Source organism: Dromaius novaehollandiae, chromosome 18 (genome assembly GCF_036370855.1).
Source record: "Dromaius novaehollandiae isolate bDroNov1 chromosome 18, bDroNov1.hap1, whole genome shotgun sequence".
Classification (NCBI taxonomy): Eukaryota; Metazoa; Chordata; class Aves; order Casuariiformes; family Dromaiidae; genus Dromaius; species Dromaius novaehollandiae.
In genome coordinates, this window is record NC_088115.1 from 9,456,379 (window position 1) to 9,473,123 (window position 16,745).

General features: G+C 46.1%; 1 protein-coding gene across 7 annotated transcripts in view; it reads right to left on the reverse strand.

Annotated features, from left to right (window-relative positions):
* The window catches only part of TMEM104 (transmembrane protein 104), a 49,145-nt gene that overhangs the window by 23,503 nt on the left and 8,897 nt on the right, over positions 1–16,745 (reverse strand). For 6 of the 7 annotated variants that reach the window (XM_064522630.1, XM_026099014.2, XM_064522629.1 and 3 more), the window contains exons 6-8: positions 16,639–16,719; positions 11,855–11,954; positions 10,915–11,023 (exon numbers count right to left, since the gene is read on the reverse strand). In XM_064522630.1, coding sequence (XP_064378700.1) covers positions 10,915–11,023; positions 11,855–11,954; positions 16,639–16,719 — 290 coding nt within the window. The remainder of the gene's footprint in view (positions 1–10,914; positions 11,024–11,854; positions 11,955–16,638; positions 16,720–16,745) is intronic. The other variant, XM_064522632.1, reaches the window with a different exon arrangement.

Below are 16,745 nucleotides of genomic sequence, written 5' to 3' on the forward strand. Positions count from 1 at the left end.
AGCTTTAAAACATTTCAAAGCTACTAACAGCTACACCAGCATCTACCAGCAGTCTCTGACACTGCTACAATAGCTCCACTATGTCCACTTCAAATCGTGGCAACTGCTACGCTCCCCAACAGCGGGCTCCAATCACTCATGCCAGGGCTTCAGCGTTTTTCAGCTAAAACCTGTCAAGGGGACCGGGTCTCGAGTGCAGCGTGGGGCCCCCCTCTGCCATCCCTCCTCCCCCTTCACTACTGTGACAAGGCCACGTTTCTTTCCCGCATGAGCTCATATCTCACGCTAAAGAGCCAGATGGCACATCACTGAGGGCTGCGATCCAAGCTTTCTTTGGTAAAGCCTTACCCCTTGCAGTGGACAGTACAAATATAAATACATGAAAGGAGTCTGATTGTTCAGGAAGGAGCTTTTTAGAGAGCTAGGGGAAAAAAAAAAAGAAGATCCACAGCCTCTCCAGGCTGGAGGCAGGGCTGCAGCAGGGGCCATGCTGATAGGCAGTAAGTCATAAGCAGACAAGCGACTATGAAGCTCTTAAAGTTGGTTGAAAGGAGATAACCCAGCAGCAGAACAAGGAATGCTCAAAGCAGCTGAGAGGCAAGAGGGATTTTAACCTCCAGATCCCCCACAGAGTAATGAAGTCGCAAAGGAGGGAGCACGCAACCGCCAGACACCACACAAGCAATATTTATAGATAAAGAAACAAGGCTGGTTACACTCCGAGTCGAGCAGGCATCTACTGCCGCAGCAGCTCCGGTTATTAACGTGCAGCTCTTGGGACAGCCGGCAGCGGTTCAGAGTCCTAACTCGCACAAAGCACATTGCTGGCACTAAGGAGCCCTCACCCACCCTCCTCCCGAGTCTCCCGGGGCAGGGAGCAGACACCCCCAAGAACTAAGACCTCAGCTGCTGCAAGGTAGCTTTTGCCAGTGAAGCAAGTGGCATTTTGTCCATCTGCACCCATGGGACCCTAAGCCAGATGCTTCCTCTCACGGTTCCTCTGCCACAACACCGAGCACTCTCACAGCTTTAAACCTACTGCCTTCTGGCATTTCCTCCAAGACCGAGACCTTTTGTAAGACATAGAAAGAAGAGCAGTACTATCAAAGCTACTTGGTTTAGTGGATCTGAGTATGGTCTAGAGATTTTCAAAGGCTCTAGTCCAGCACCAGCTGAATGCAGCTTGCATTTGACTGCCCATCCAGAAAACAAGTGTTCATTTCACAGCCAACGTCACTACAAGTTCCGATCTTGCTAGGCGTCTGACGCGCTAAGGACTAAGTGGAAACCGAACAGCTTCTACCTGCACCTCAAGGAGGTCGAGGTTGAAGCAGTATGTGGACAGAAAGGATGGTGCTGTTCATCTCTCCCCGCCCTGACTCAGGGTCAGAGAGAGTTTCTGAAGTTGGCCCATTTCAGTGTGCACTAGGAACTTTTCACTTTGGAAGGAGCACCCCAGAAAACCAGTTCTTTCTCCTCTTAAATTGAAAAAATCCAAGCCCAAAGTGTTTTCAGAAAGTCACTCAATGCAAGGATTGCAGTCCCTGGCACATATGGGTCCAGGATCGTAGCCAGCAGCAAGCTGGCATTCTCTGGGGTAAATCTACCTCCATAATCATTTTTCACAAACAAGAGAAAGATGGAAGCCAGCAATATCCCTGAGGTGACTGGCATCTAGTTTTTCATCACTGGAGTATTTATGGCACAGCCATTTGCAGCATCTTGTAATCACTTTAGCGCCTCCTTGACCCCTAGCTCCCCCTTACTCTGCATCATCTAATTGCATCTGAACAAGCAGGAGGGAAGCAGCAAAGTGGGGAGATAAAGGAGAGCTGAGTAGGTGGCCGGTGACACTTGGAAGGACTGCAGAGAGCAGTCGCAGAGCCAGGTCTGGCTGCACCTCCCTCCCACCCCCCAGCTTGCTTTGGCCTCCCACTGGCTATGAAACAGGAGCCTTCCTCCTTCCTGACACCAGCTAACCTTGTGGAGCGTCTCCCCTCCTTCCCTTTCTCCCTCCCCCCAAACTTGTTAGTGTGGTACAAGAGATTAATGAGTTCCCTCCAATACAGCATGAAGGCGCATTTATTATTACACAGACACTGCCCAGAATTCCTGCAAATTCATATCGTCTCCTGGCAGGGGATTGGCAGCTAAAACTATACTTATATTGGCTCCAAAAGCCCCTGGGTTAGACAGCTCTAAAGCAAGGGAGACGGGGACTAGCGTGACACTGATGAGCAAAGGGCCCTGCAAACATGTCAAGCCACAAACCGCCAGGGTGAGGAGGTACTTGGTTTCTGCAAGGATGACCGTTCCTGAAGGCCACTAACCCCTCATCTGCCACGACACACACGCCAGCTCCCTCACTAAGCCGTCACGTTTGCCCTTGACTTTTTCCCCCATCAACTTTTCAGTCGAGTTTCACACAATTTTGCAGTTGCCTCGAGGTCGTAACTTCAGGGACCAGAGCATCACCCCCTCCACTGCGGCGGAGTTGCCCGGAGGCAAAGCGAGCGTCCCATGCTTTGTAACGGCTCTGCAGGAGCCCAAAGGCAAGGGATAAAGCCGCAGCGCTTGGGGCTAGCGGGCAGCCTGCTTGCTCCCGGCCGGCTTTGCCTACACCGTACAGCACGCACCAGACAGACCCCTGCAACAGGCTTCAGAGATCAGCTCTGCCTGAGAGCATTATACCGACTCCAACTTCATCTTACAAGATAAACCCCAGCTGCATTATTTGTATTTATAGTGCTGCTTACAGAAGCATGAGCCACATGTGGGATTTGCTGATGTAGTCCAAAAATCCACATTTTTGGACAAGCGCATCAGTGATCTCACCCAGATATAAAGCACAATTTAGGAGGCAGTTAAGAAGTTGCAGACTTATTTTGGCATATGAAGATGTACTGTCCTGTCCAGAGCCCTTCCCCGCATAAACTTCTGGCACCATTTAGAGTGGCATAGCTGCACAGTTCTGCAGCCCTGGTGCTTCTCACCTGTGTATTGAGGAATTAATGGCAATTTCAGGAGAAGGGAGAACAAGACTGCTGCCCCACTCAGTGAAAATGCTGCTGTGAGGTCAGGCAGGCAGCAAGGCCAGAGCTCTGTTTAGAAGTAAGACTAGTGTTAAAGCACTGAACAAAATACTGGAAAGCACGCTGTTGAGAAGAAGGCTTGTTTTGCGTCTCCCAGTGGGCTGCTTAGCTGACTTAACAGGTCTCCTCCAGCTCTGGTTTCTAGGATGTTGTCACTACCACTGCACGAGGTAACACCACCCAGAGGAAATGTATTTATAACTTACTTTCTACAAAAGTATGCAACAGAAGACAGATCAGTGAGTCCCCTGGAACAATCTAGTCCAGAAAAGGAATCTTGAAAGGCCCTTTGTAAACCTTCCCAATTTGTGCAGTGAATGGGTGATCATGAACTGATACCAGTTCTGACACCTGCCCCGTTCACGGGAGACAGGTCTTCAGCACTGCGAGAGAAAAGTGTTGGCGCCGGTGTCCGCCCAAGCGAGCTCACTCCAAAGGACAGCTTCAGGGAGAGAACCATGTGCCCTCTCTGCCTTGCTAGGGGTGGTTTTGCTGGCAGCAGAGGCTGCGGTTTGAACCCCCAAAAATGGCTTAGTGAGTTTGTAACTGCAGAAAGCGTACAGAAGCAGAGTCATACCTAGAGCTACTTCTTTCCCCAATTTGTTTAGATGGCTTGCTTCCGAGGCTTATGCCCACTGTCCACCATCCCGTAAGCCCAACTAAACCACACAGGACTGCACTGTCTTCTGCGGGGGAACCAGGTGCACCTGAGCTCGCTGGTGGCCTCTCCAGTCCTGCTGCTTCTCTTAACAGTTGGTAGCACCTGCAGCACATCTGGCCAGACACACAGCCAGCATCTGGACACAGGAACCAGCACAGCACCCTTCCCTTCTGCGCAGCCCTGGCCACCCAGCTGGAGGCAGCAGGGGAAGGACGGGCCCTCTGGTAGGCAGGCTCCAGAAACGCTCGGTGCCTGACCAAGAGCCAGCACAGTCCAAGCTCTATTTAAGAAAAAATGCTTCTCATTGTGAAGCAGACTGCTCTATGCAAAAAACACATTCCAGTCCCCTGCAGTATCGATTTCTCTGTAAAAAGAGACAAGCTAATCCTTTAAAGCTAGTTGCTTCAATCCATGGTCTTGCTGTTTCTTCGCCATTGTACCAAAGGATCACTCTCCCATGGCAGCCCTAGCAGCAGGGAGGCTTGCCTTTGGCTGATACTTCCTTTACTTGAAAGGCCAGGGGCTTATAAGGAAAGCAAGCAAATCAAAATACAACCAAAAAAAAAAGAAAAAAACCCACCAAAGCTGAACTCCGGCTCTTGGGTCAGCAATACAAGTTTATACTCCGCTTTCAGAACGCTGTACTCGTTCCTGTCACTCCTCCTGCCAGCCCAAGAGAAACCTCTTATTCACAGGCCTGTTACTAGCTGAAGTTTCTTTTGCAGTAGGAAAGGTAGGAGCTGTGGGAAACTCTGAGAAACTGCTAGTTTATCTGTCAGACACATATGATGAGTGAGCAATAGAGAGAATTTATCGACAAGCCCACAGAAGAAGAATGGACCGGGATGAAGCAGGCAGGATTAATGCCATATTAACAAGGCTATGTGCCAATTTCAACCTTATTAGTTTCACAATAAAAAAAGCTGAGAATTGCCTTCCCGTTCCACACCCAGACACCATTTATTTTAAATTAACTTGGCTCCTGTCCTTCTTCAACCACTTCAGAGCAAAGGAGCAACTTAACTGACCTCGCTTATTGGAAGCTGACTAGATGAGAGACATGAGAAGACTCCAATCAGCCCCTGAGACTGGGCTTTTAGCCAGACAGAGCTGTATTTCAAAGGCACCTGTAACAAACATAGCTAGGGCTATTGATATTTATGCTTAATGCAGTGCTAATTCCTCTCCTGCCACAGCAATGGCTCAAAGCTCAGGTGCTTGCACATACAGAAACGGCACAATATTCTGGATTCCCAACAGAGGCTTTTCCCTTATTTGAAGGCTTTCAGAACTGAAACTATGCATGGAAATAGCAGCTTTTTTTTTTGTACATTTGCTTCTATTTTCATATTGGCACCATAATAAACCACACTAGAGTATTTGTGCTAGCGAAGAGCATGCAACACCTTCGGCAAGGTCTTATCATAAATAACTTCTTATAGGACATACAGGACAACATGCTAATAATGCTCCAGTCCTGTAGCATCCTGACTGTAAGCTGTGATACCTTGGAACATAGCAATGCTACGGTACCATAAGTGATTTATTTAAACAAGATGTTGGCCTCACACCAGCAAGGTAAACTTCCATCAGGTTTCCTTCCTTCCCCCCAGCCTCACCGGAGCCCAGGGCAGGCACCCCAGACGGCACGCTCAAACCCTTGTGACTGATGTGCTGTGAAGTCAGCCCTCCCTGCTCCAGACACCTGCCGCTGAGGCAGCTACCTTCCCCACTGCCGCTTCTCAAGGTCTCCAGACACCGAGACCTGTAAGAATAAATATCCAGGAGACAGCAGCTGTGACCCATTTATTACCAGATGCCGCCGCAGGGCACAGCTGAGGAAGGCAGGACACAGCAAAAGCACTTGCTGCAAAGGGAACAAGTGGGGCAAAGCCAGGTGCCCTTGGAAGATGCATCTGGTTTGCAGCACCGCTCCAACTGTTTCTCCTACTCCCAGGTGGCAAGAGACAGCTTAGATCAAGCACGGCTGTTTAAGTACGGCCAGGAGGGCTCTCCTCCTGCATTTCTGGGAGGTAAAAACACATAGGCCACAAGCAACCCTGAGCTGGGGGCATGGAACAGGGGCTAAAGCTAGTCTCATGCACTGAAAAAGTTGATACATTTGCCCTCACTAGGGCACTTTTACCTAGATCTGTTTTGAGAATAAAATCAGAGGTACCTTTACACAGAGCAGAGAGTGCAGAGAGAGTTCTGTACAGTCAGAAAGGAGAAACGCCAAGGAGAGAACGGAGCACGTACGCTGGAGGGACGAGGAAGGAGCTCTAGGCTACAGCAGAAGTGGGCCCAAAAAGGCAGCACCACGCAGGGACAGAGGGAGACGGGATCCACATCAACACTTATCAGTTCAGCCTTTGCGTTTGCCGATTAAGTTCTGCTGGCACCGAGCAATCGTAAGCGTCCTCAGACTACCTCCTCACCCCCTGCCCGGCCTCCCGCGGCGGCAGCCGGGCCCCGCTCTGGTCGCTCAGTGTTGCCATCAGAGTGTCAGGCTGGGGTGACATTGTCCCTTCCTGAAGGGAGACAGTAAGCGCCTGCAAGCCCGCTTATTTTATTCACTGCACAAGCATGTTTCCAACTGGGATAATCTCCATTAAACCATCTGCGCTCCCATCTTCGCTCGGCCCACACCCGCTGGGCTGCCCGCAATACTGCAGCATCTGCGAACCTGTAAAAGCGGATGCCGTGTCCCTTTCCCAAGCAGCTAAAAAACCCGAGACTCAGACAGAACAGATGCACCTGGTAGCTTTAACACTCAGCTAAGGCCGGCTACCAGGAGGACCCATGCCAGTGCTTCTCTTCTGAAATGCGGATAGTTTCCCCTGAGAATTTAAGCCATTTCCCTGCCGTTCTTGGAATACACCATGTCCCAAATTGCCAGAAAAGGAGGGCTGAGAAGAACGTAAAGGTTTTAGCTACAACGGCTGCCACGCTGCAGAACAGAATCACTGTTTGCCAGGTCATGAATGCATTTTGGATCAGACACTCTGGATGGCTGCTGATCCCCAGGATTTAATCTCCTATTTGCTTTCTAGAAACAAGGACTATCATGTCACATTTCTACATCAGAGTAACACTGGATTAGAAAGACAAGAAAGTATTACAAAGAGATCTGAAACTTAAATCCGCTGCCCCTTCCCCTCGGTTTACAGAGATGACATCTAGCTGGCCTTACAGAAAGCACGATAAAGGACAGCATTGAAGCGCAAATCCGATGTAGAGAGAGCTCTGCTCTGCCCTTAACTTTGCCATCAAAACAGCCAAGGGACTCAGGATTCACTTCGGCTGTTGAGGACACGACTGTGTCGTGATTGACCTGCAGAGAAGATAGAAAGCCATCGATCTGCTTTAACTGTAATCAGCCCTTGCCTTCAACAAGGTCACGGGGCCGTCTAACACATGCCTCTTTCCTATCCAAGTTGCCTCGCATGGTCTTGTCTTCGCAGGCTTGGAACAGCATTGCACGGCCTGCCTTTTAAACCCACCCGAGACCCCAAGGTCCGAAAGGGAGGTGGCGAACATTAGCAACAAGTGATGGGACAGGAATAAAAGATTATTTCAGTATTTCCTGCACTTGCCTCCAACTATTTATTTTGCAAGCCTTCATTTTCAAAGGCAATTTACAAACAAGCAGTAAGATAACCATTTGTTCAGACAAAGGTTAATAGGGGTCCAGCGGTCTCTGAAGACTCTGCAGTTGCACTTAGGTGTGAAATTTTGGAGCGGCAATAAAGATGCTGCACAGACAGACAAGTCTCAAGAGAAGGATTTAATCTGTTTAACTATTCTCATTATATACACAGTTTTCAGCTTTCGTTCACAGTGATCAGAGCCGAGACAGCTTCCAGAGGCCTTTTTGCACATTAAACCATGAAATAGGATTTTTATGTCAGTCATTCTTTTTTCCCCTCCTTAGCCAGCTTGAGGAGTCAATGTCTGAAATGGTTATTGTTGAAGAGACGACGAGGTGTTTGGGCAGAAAGAATTGACAGGAGGAAGGCAGGACAAATCTTTGGCAGAGCGGTGGCTCTTGGCACAAATGAGTTCCCATTGGCAGCGTTTTCCCAGAAAACCTATAATAGAGTATTTGTCCTGGTAGTCGTCATTCCCCCCCCCCCCAAAAAAAAAGGCTTTCTGTGCGGCCCTGCACAGGGTAAGTAGATATGCAGCACCACATTCAGAGGAGACCTGCTTCACGGGAACAGGGAAGGGGTTTCTGTTACACCCATCCTGCTCCTAAGATCACTCAAAGCCTAAATACAGCACGGAGACAAGGTGAGAAAACCAAAGGCAGGCATCTAGGACAACAGGGCTGATCCAAAACCAGGGCTGCTTTCTTTTGGGATTGCAATGTCCATCTGTCCTCTTGCCACAGGGGAACTTCGCTTGCAAGAAAAGTCCTTGTTTGCCCACTGAAACGTGGAATCTGAATTATTCAAAGGAAGGAAAACTTAGAACAGAAAAAGAAAGTCAAGAAAACAGAGTAAATTCTCTAGAGACTGGGATCCCCCAGGATAGAGAGATGAAATCCCTGTGCTCTTGTGGCATCTCACTCCTCCGTTTTGCTTTCATGTTGTCTTTTCTCCTTCGGATAGGCAGTTTTCAGCTATCTCACATGTCCAAGACCCCACTTCTGTACGCAAGCTTGGACAAAACTTGCAGAGAGTTACAGTTCTCCATGCTGTAAAGAGTAATAGAACTCAGAAAGCTCCAGGACGTATCCAAGAAATAACTGTCAGACTTTCATCACTGCAATGGAGCAGTGAACATTTCTCATATCTGGTGATGCCAGGTTTTGTATTATACACATTATTCCAATTAAACTTAAAATAAATGCTACATACAACAATCCTGGCAGCATCACGTTCGATAATTGAAAGCTTGACCACCCTGTAGCCCAATCCATGGAAAGATAGAAAGGCAATTTGGAAGAAATCTGATACAGAGACAACATTCCCTTTCTTTTTGAAATTAAGGATAGCAGTTGCATCTGACTGTATCAAGTCCACCAGTTTATGCAACCCTCCAATAGTGGTTTGAAACTTCCTACAGCAGAAAGCTTCAGGACTTATATAGGGTTTATGTCACAACAACCTAGCATGTTACCAAATCTTCTCATTCTTAAAATTTCTTTGCAAGTGAAACTTTAAGAGAATCTGACACGTTCTGTGATGTCTATGTTAAAAACATCTCTAGCAAGATACCACATTTGATGGACAATGACAAACTGTGTTGCTATTAATTTTTCACTTGACACTAAGCGACTTCCTCCCCCTGCCCTCCCATCCCCAGGTTTCCCTCAGAAAGTTCAAGAGCTCTCACTACTGGTTGCTAGTTGTCCACATTATAACCAGGACAGTGGGGAAAAATATTAACGAGCATAATCCCTTCAGAGGTGGCCCAAACTTGAAGACAGCGTCAGTGCTGTGGTTCTCAGTGTTTTACGAATGATTACCCTCCCTGGGTACGCAGATCATTATCACCTTTGCTTTCTGGGGAATAAAACAAGACAGAGGTCAAGCATTAAGCGAGACAAGCAGAGCTGGGGACAGAACGAGTCCCAGTCTACCCGCATACTAATCTAGTGAAAAACATTAGAAACCTTAATAAAAACTACAGCTCGGAGGTAATGCTGACACTCAGCAGTTTTCTGAACATAGAGAACACGGAAACAACTCCCCCTTTAATAATCCACCAGACTGATGCAGCATTTTCCTGCAAACACTCCCTCCCTACTCCTAACAAGCTGTTAAGAAAAGTATTGAAATCTTCCTCTCAATTACAGAGCAGGGAAGGATTAACCACTACCAAAGACTTTGCAAATATTTACTCTCTGAATCCAGAAGAGGAGAAAAGCAGAGGGAAGGGTGTCTCTGAAAGTCATGTAGACACAGACAACAGCAAGTCTAATGCTCATACAGTCATAAGTTTTTTTTTTAATTTTTCAAGTACTAACAACAATTACTGTCATGAGTTATAGGCATAATATCTGGGAGACACAGGCAGTAATTAATGCATGTCTGCCTTTTTTGACTAGCTCCTTCTGCTGGGTCAGGAAGAGTTATTGAAATTCAGGGAGGAAATCCTCAATCATGTGGAAGTTTTAGAGAAATAGACCAAGATGCAATTTAACAAAGCAATAATATTTCTCTTAAATAATTAACTAGGCTTTGACATTCACTAATATTCCTGAGGCCCAGCTCTTACTTTTGCAATAATACTGGAACAAGTACACTCAGGGATGTGATCCACTGCATGCACAAAACAGTAACCACAAAATAGCTTCATATAGTCTCTACCCCTGAATTTCTCTGCAAATGCAAGAGGGACACGTCCATCCAAAGCCTTTTCACTCTGTTTTTTTCTTAAAATTGTCACCTAGAGCCTTAACAGCTCTGCCCAAAAGCCACACTGGTTTTACTGCCACAGCTATGCAACTATGCAGCACTTAAATACTTCCCTCTTCCCATTTTGCCCTACTGACATCTGTCTTCAGGTGTGAGTGCTCAAGGCCCACCAAGCTCAAGAGAAGCAGTGTTTATCATCCTTTGGGAAAACCTTGGTTTCCCAGCAGAACCACCGCGCAGTAATAGATGCAATAGACAATCCTAAACTAGACAGAAAGCTATTACAAAAGCAGCATATAGCACCGAATATTGTTTAAGTGGTATGTTTCCATCATCTCTCAAAAAGCAGATCCTCCTGCAGCATAAACAGCTTTTATCCACATACAGAATGCACTCAAGAGAGCCTAATATACTTGAGTATATTGAGAACAATTACTTCAAAGCAGCTTACTTCAGCCAGGCACTGGAAAAAAAAAAAACTACTTTGGCACGGACATGTCACCTGCTTAAGCAATATAAAACTACACAACAACAACGGAACATTATTTAACAAACCCCAAACCGTAAGGATGATTTTGATGGCCAGTGCAGCCACCAAACTGAAATACAGCAATGTCACCAAGACGACAGAAGAGGTAATTGGCCAATAAGGCCGACTGAGTTTAGAGTTTCACACCTTTGCTGTTCACTTGAACCACATTATCCCTACAAGAAAAAAAAACCTGTAGCCATACTACCTCAGACCAGAAACAATGTTTAAAGGGAAATAATGGCCATACCAGTTTCAGAAACTCACCAGGTACAGTCTGTATGCATCGATCCGTCGAATTGGCCCCCAGCACTTATCTGTATCATTATACTTTGTGCCATCTCCAACACTGCAAGAATGGTTGCCAGTGGCACTACTGGGAAAGAAGGAGGGAGAAATAAAAGGCAGTTATTCAATCCTAGCAATTATCTTCCCTTCTCCTACATTCAAGAGAGGAGAGTGCTCAAAGACACTAAGTGTCAATTCCTCAGCCCTCCCACCCCAAACACACACATTCCTTGCTCTGTTGCGCAGTTCAGCAAACACAAGTCACCAAAACCCATGTGCTTAAAGGCAAATCTCAGATCGCATGCAGTTACTTAGAAGTTTGGCCATCAGGCTTTAGAGGCCACACGTGGATCACTGAGCCTTCCTTTGCCAAGTCATGAGTCCAAATTCAGCCCAGCACAAATGTAATCAAAACAATCTCTTCCACTAGCTGTTTCTTTGATTATGAGAAAGGAACTAGTCTTAGTCCAAAGCTCATCAGGTAAACATTACAAAATAGTGTATCACCACCACTAGCTGGTCACAAGCTTGGTAAGTGTCACACCTCTCATTTCATATCCTAAGCCACAGAGGTGCTAAATTTTGCACAGACTACAGCAGTCAAACTGGTGAGCAACAAGTCCCACATCTGCAAGGTGCTGAAGCTCTAAGTACTTCACACCTCTGGACTCATCTGAAATCAGGTCAGCTACTCTTCAGGCATCTAACAGCAGCTGAGCATGCAACAAGTACCTGGGGGGAGAATATAAAGCAACATCACCCTCCCACCTCTTAAGTGGTGAGCTGTCCTCGAGTCACATTTCTGCCCCAGTCTTCAGAGGGGAGAGTTGATCCCAGCTGGACTTATCATCCCATCAAATCCCCAAACCCCACTCTCCTCACCATTAGCACACAACCCCGCAGCAGTGAGCACACTTACCAGGTCACCTGCATGAGAGAGACCGGTACGGCCGCTGCGTAGATTGCCAGGTCCCCATAGAGGTAGATAATTATGCAGAAATAGAAGAGGTTGACACCCACTGCAGGAAAAGGGAACATTGTACAGAGATGGCAGAGTACACACGGATTCTTGAACTCTGCACTTAACATCAAAAATTCACATAGAGCTTTTCGAAGGTCTTAAAAAAAAAAAATCATTGTTTGCCTCCTTAGTTTACTTCTTTCTGCAGCAAACTCCGCACAAGGGTCATAGCAGCAGCTCAGGGAACTTAGTTATAGCAGAGGAACTGATAGGACATGAGGTACCTCAGAAATCAACTCTGCCGTGTTAAATATCTGGCCTTGACACTAGGCCCTCTAGTTTAAGCCCATCCTCTAGCAGCTGGCCAAGACCAACAGGTCTCACACAAGCCATCCACCAGAGGAAGCTGTGACTTGGAACAGCCCCAGGTAAACATCTAGAAGATGTTGACAGACCTGATAGCAACACAGCTTCAGAAACAGTGAAATGAAGAAATAAGACACCTTTAATGCTGTGCTAACTCTAACTTCTGTACTTGTAAAACCACAGGACCCTCACATTAGGGATTTGGCCCCACAGAGCTCAAGTTCCACAGGGCTGAAATGAAGCTGCTCTGGAAGATCCCTGAACACCAGCATGCTAACTCAAGCTTCAAACCTGCAAAGCTTTAAGACCTCCTTTCTGCAGCTCTCTAACATACCAGTGCCACAGACAGGGAACACAGTCCTTCCTGCCCTATATTGTAGTTTTCTCCTGGTTTTGTTTAAAAAAACAAAACAAAACAAAAAAACACTTGCTCTGCTTTCAGGTGTGAGATTAAAAATGTCTTAATTAGGTAGACAAAACAGCCTTACTGGGGCACAATACATGGATGTGAAGGGCTGAAATCAACAGTTATAAAAAGATGTTTCATGAGACGCTGGGCTTCTTTTCTTTCAAGTGAGTTACCAAGGCAGGACAAAACTGGAACATACTTTAGTTCAGAGACAGGTGAGCTATGAAGAAAAAAAAAACAAAACTGTTTCATTTACGAAGTTGATATTAAAGGAAAACTGCTCAGGGAACCTGCCTATGCTTTCAAACTGTACTGGCTGATGCTAAAAATCTTAGTGCAGCTTGGGAATATCAGTTCGCCTCTCCAAGCCTCACACGTGACGACTGTCAAACAAGGATAACCTTATGGCAGGGACAGGGATTAATATTTCTACAATGCTTGATAGCCCCTGAGTTTTACCATGGGCTTTGCCATGCTACTGCCCCTGGATCTCTGGATGTCAGGAAACATTAATAGTCATTCTCCTTCATTTAAATAAATTATACAATATGCTGAGTGTACTTCACAAAAAGCATTTCTAAAAGGGGCTGTATGTGGAAAGCAGCAATACAACTTCCATACTTCTGTAAAGCAATACAGTAAGCCAACACACTAGAAATGTTCCTAGTTTGTCTAATCAGAATATATTGAGATCTTCAGCCCCTCTACAAAGAGTCAGCCCATTTTATATACTCCCCCCCTTGTTTTCTTCCTCTGTGAAAGATTTAAGATAGACACACCCTTAGGAGTCTCTGCATCATTCTGAAGATGGCAGCAAACTACCTATCTGTTTTCTCCAACTTCCTATTAAAGGAAGTTGAAAATTATAACAAGTATCTGACATAAGACAGAAGCTCGAGATCCGCTAAGCATGGGATGAGCTAGACACAGATATAGATTTTATTTTGGGGACCTGCTACTGATTTCAGGCCTCAGTTGCTCCATTCATAAAATAAGGTTAATGTGACAAGCTAAGAATTCAAGATAAATCATTCCTCCCTGTGCCAACAGTCATCTTGCCTTTGCTAAACAGAAAGTTGAAGGCTTTCCCACGTTGGGCACATTAGAGTATGTGAGTACAGAATTTTGTTTTAGCATTTCTTCCATCCGTCAGAACACCAGCGCCACAAGAACCAAACCTACAGCAGCACCACTGGGTACCCAGGGGGGCTTTGCTTCTGTGTGTACGCTCTACCCCTGTTCCAGTGCTGGCTTCTGCCTGCGGGAAGTCCAGGTGATATTCCTCTCTGAAACCCTTCCTCTCCAAAGGCAGGAAACTTTAGTGTCAGTTCTTTTATAAACTGCTACTGACCCTCCCCAATCAATACTTTCATTACTGGACACAAAACAGGAAAAATCAATGACTTCCTGTGAGGACACAGCACAACAGACGCGCCCAGAATCCATTATTACAATAAATGACTGCTGGATTGCAGAAGAAAGCACCCAACGCTGCAAGTTTAAATGCGAAAAAAAAAAGTCATTCTTTAAAGCTGGCTCTTCTGGAAGAGTACACTGCAGGCCCTTCACAGCCTAAACTTAACTCAGCTCCCTCTAAGAAAGCAGACAGTCTGAGGTAGAGATTTATCCCCAGCGTAACTCTCAAAGTTGCAGATTCAACTCCTGTCAGACTGTTAAAATCCATCAAGAGAAATGAGCAGATAACTCACTAGAAACCAGAGGTTTTGAGGTCTGCTGCAAAGGCTCCACCAGCCTTCCTTCTGAAGGCTGTAAAGCTCTTAGACATCTCATCTTTGGACCCGTACTTTGTATACTGCAAGCAAAAAACAACCCAGACATTTGCTAGCTGCGAAACTGCAGAGATTGGTGCTTGGAGTCAGGACTTCAGGTACTGCCCAGTTTCCCACTGTAGCTGACTGAGCAATTGCCTTCAGCCAAGGCCTTTCTGTGCCACTGTCAGAAGGAAGCACCTCACAAAGTATCTGCAGAGGGATGTACTTCACTTGTCTCTTCTCTGCAACTGTTCAGCAGGCCAGAGGGCATCTCTGAACTGGGACTCTACAACACTACAGGGATGGAGTCTCGTTTCTGAGCACAGAGAAAGGGAAAGCAGTAAATGAGTGACAGCTACCCTAACCCTTAGCTATGTGTACCTTTCATTTTAGCTGGAAATCACAAATAGTTTCATGCTATGGCCTGCAGCTGTCCCAGCTGACTTCCTGCAGAGGGTCTTATCCCTTTGTGTTGGACTGTGGGTCCAGAGGAGGATCCCTAACACAGAAATCAGATAACCCTGGCTAAAGCAACATTAAGAAGGGGGATTAAGATTTAGAATGCTAAGCAGTTTATATCACTTTGCTAGGAAAAGTGCATGAGCTCCTCACAGGAGAGAGGACGTGAATTTCCAGCACCCTCTGCTGGCTGAGAAGCAGCTAGCATTAAGGCAAAGGGACCTTCTAGAAGGCAACATTCCCAATCCCTGGCTTGCTTGAGGGGTCCTTATCATCTCCCCCTATGAAGTTCATGCAAAGAGTGGCCTTCTGAAACCAGCTTATGGGAACACTCTACCACGTGGGTTCCCCCAACCCACCTGTGGCTGAACAGACCTGTCACTATCCACAGCTGAATCCTCAGTGATACTGCTAAGGAATGTTACACACTGCTCACTCTCAAAGCACTTCCCAAATATTACTCCCCAGTGCACTACTAAGACAGTGAAGTGTCTGCACTTTTTTTTTTCCTTCTTAAACAGATGAAGCAGACAAGCAAGGAAACTTGCCCAAAGTCAGAGCAACTGCGTGCTACATGCAAGACTAGGAACAAGAAAATTCTGGGTCTCCAATACACATTCAATTCACCTCTCCTCCTTTTCAACTAGAAAAGTGGCAGTGAGATCCAAGGTGTAGTATTTTGATAGTCCTAAGTGATTTAAATCTATAAAGGCCCAGAAGAAGAGCAAAAAAGTTTTTTTCATCTGAACTTTAAAAATAGAAAAAATGTAGTTCAAAGGGTTCTTACTCCTTAAGCTCAGCTGTCCTTCGAAGGTAATGGGCTTACACTGGCATAAAGCTGGTGTAATGTAGTGGAAAAGACCAGTCCACCGTGTGTTTATAAGGTGGCTAGTGAATAAAAGAGAATACTACTTTCCACAAGAAATGGGGCCTGACGAGCTCAAAACCATATAACTATGATGTCTGATGATTTTCTGGCTCTGCATAGCGTTTCTCAAATGTATTGTTCTCTAAGTATCTGCACACCTAACTTTATAGCTGTATTTCTATTGTATGCAGCGATGGGTATGGCTTTATTGCAGTATAATTACAAGCTTGTTCTCTGATATGCAACAAAAGGCATTTAAAAGCACACAGATAACATCTCTCTATTTGAGTGCACACCAGGGACCCTTTCTGATTGAGCAGTTCAGCGTCCAAGCAGCCCCTTCTTCTAGGTGACCTCCCCAGACACACACAGCTCTCAGTAATTTCTCTCCAGTGGCATCCCTGCTCTGGGCCAAAGCTTACAGGGTTCAGGGAAACCTGAACATCTCATTCTCAAATGCTATCACCAAAGTGGGACTAGTGTACTCTATAGTTTGACTCTACTGCTTTAGATAGTGAAGATCACAGAGGATATATGCAGCCCAGCGTTGGATTGAGAGCAGTCAGAGAGAAGACTTTTATTTATCTGTCTCAAGAAACTGGGCCTATATCCTGCAATTGTTACTTCTGCTGCTGCACCCTTTCTTATGCAGGCAGGTTCTGGCCCATCCAAGTACAAAATACTCTACTTCACACAAATACTACCCAGGGGGATGAATATAGCCTACAGAGACGGAATGACACTTTTGGGTGGAACATCACAAACTCAGGATGCAAACTGACACTGAGAAGTACCCAGATTGAAGAACAGCCATATGCACAATGTGCAGCAGGACTTGAAGGGACTTCTGAAAACATTAAGCATTTACCTTTATTGAAGAACATGGAAGCCATCTGACCCATTTCCACCCTTTCGGTGATTTCAAAGATATTGGGTGAGCCACGTCTCTCTGCAAATTGAAAACGAGAAGTGTTT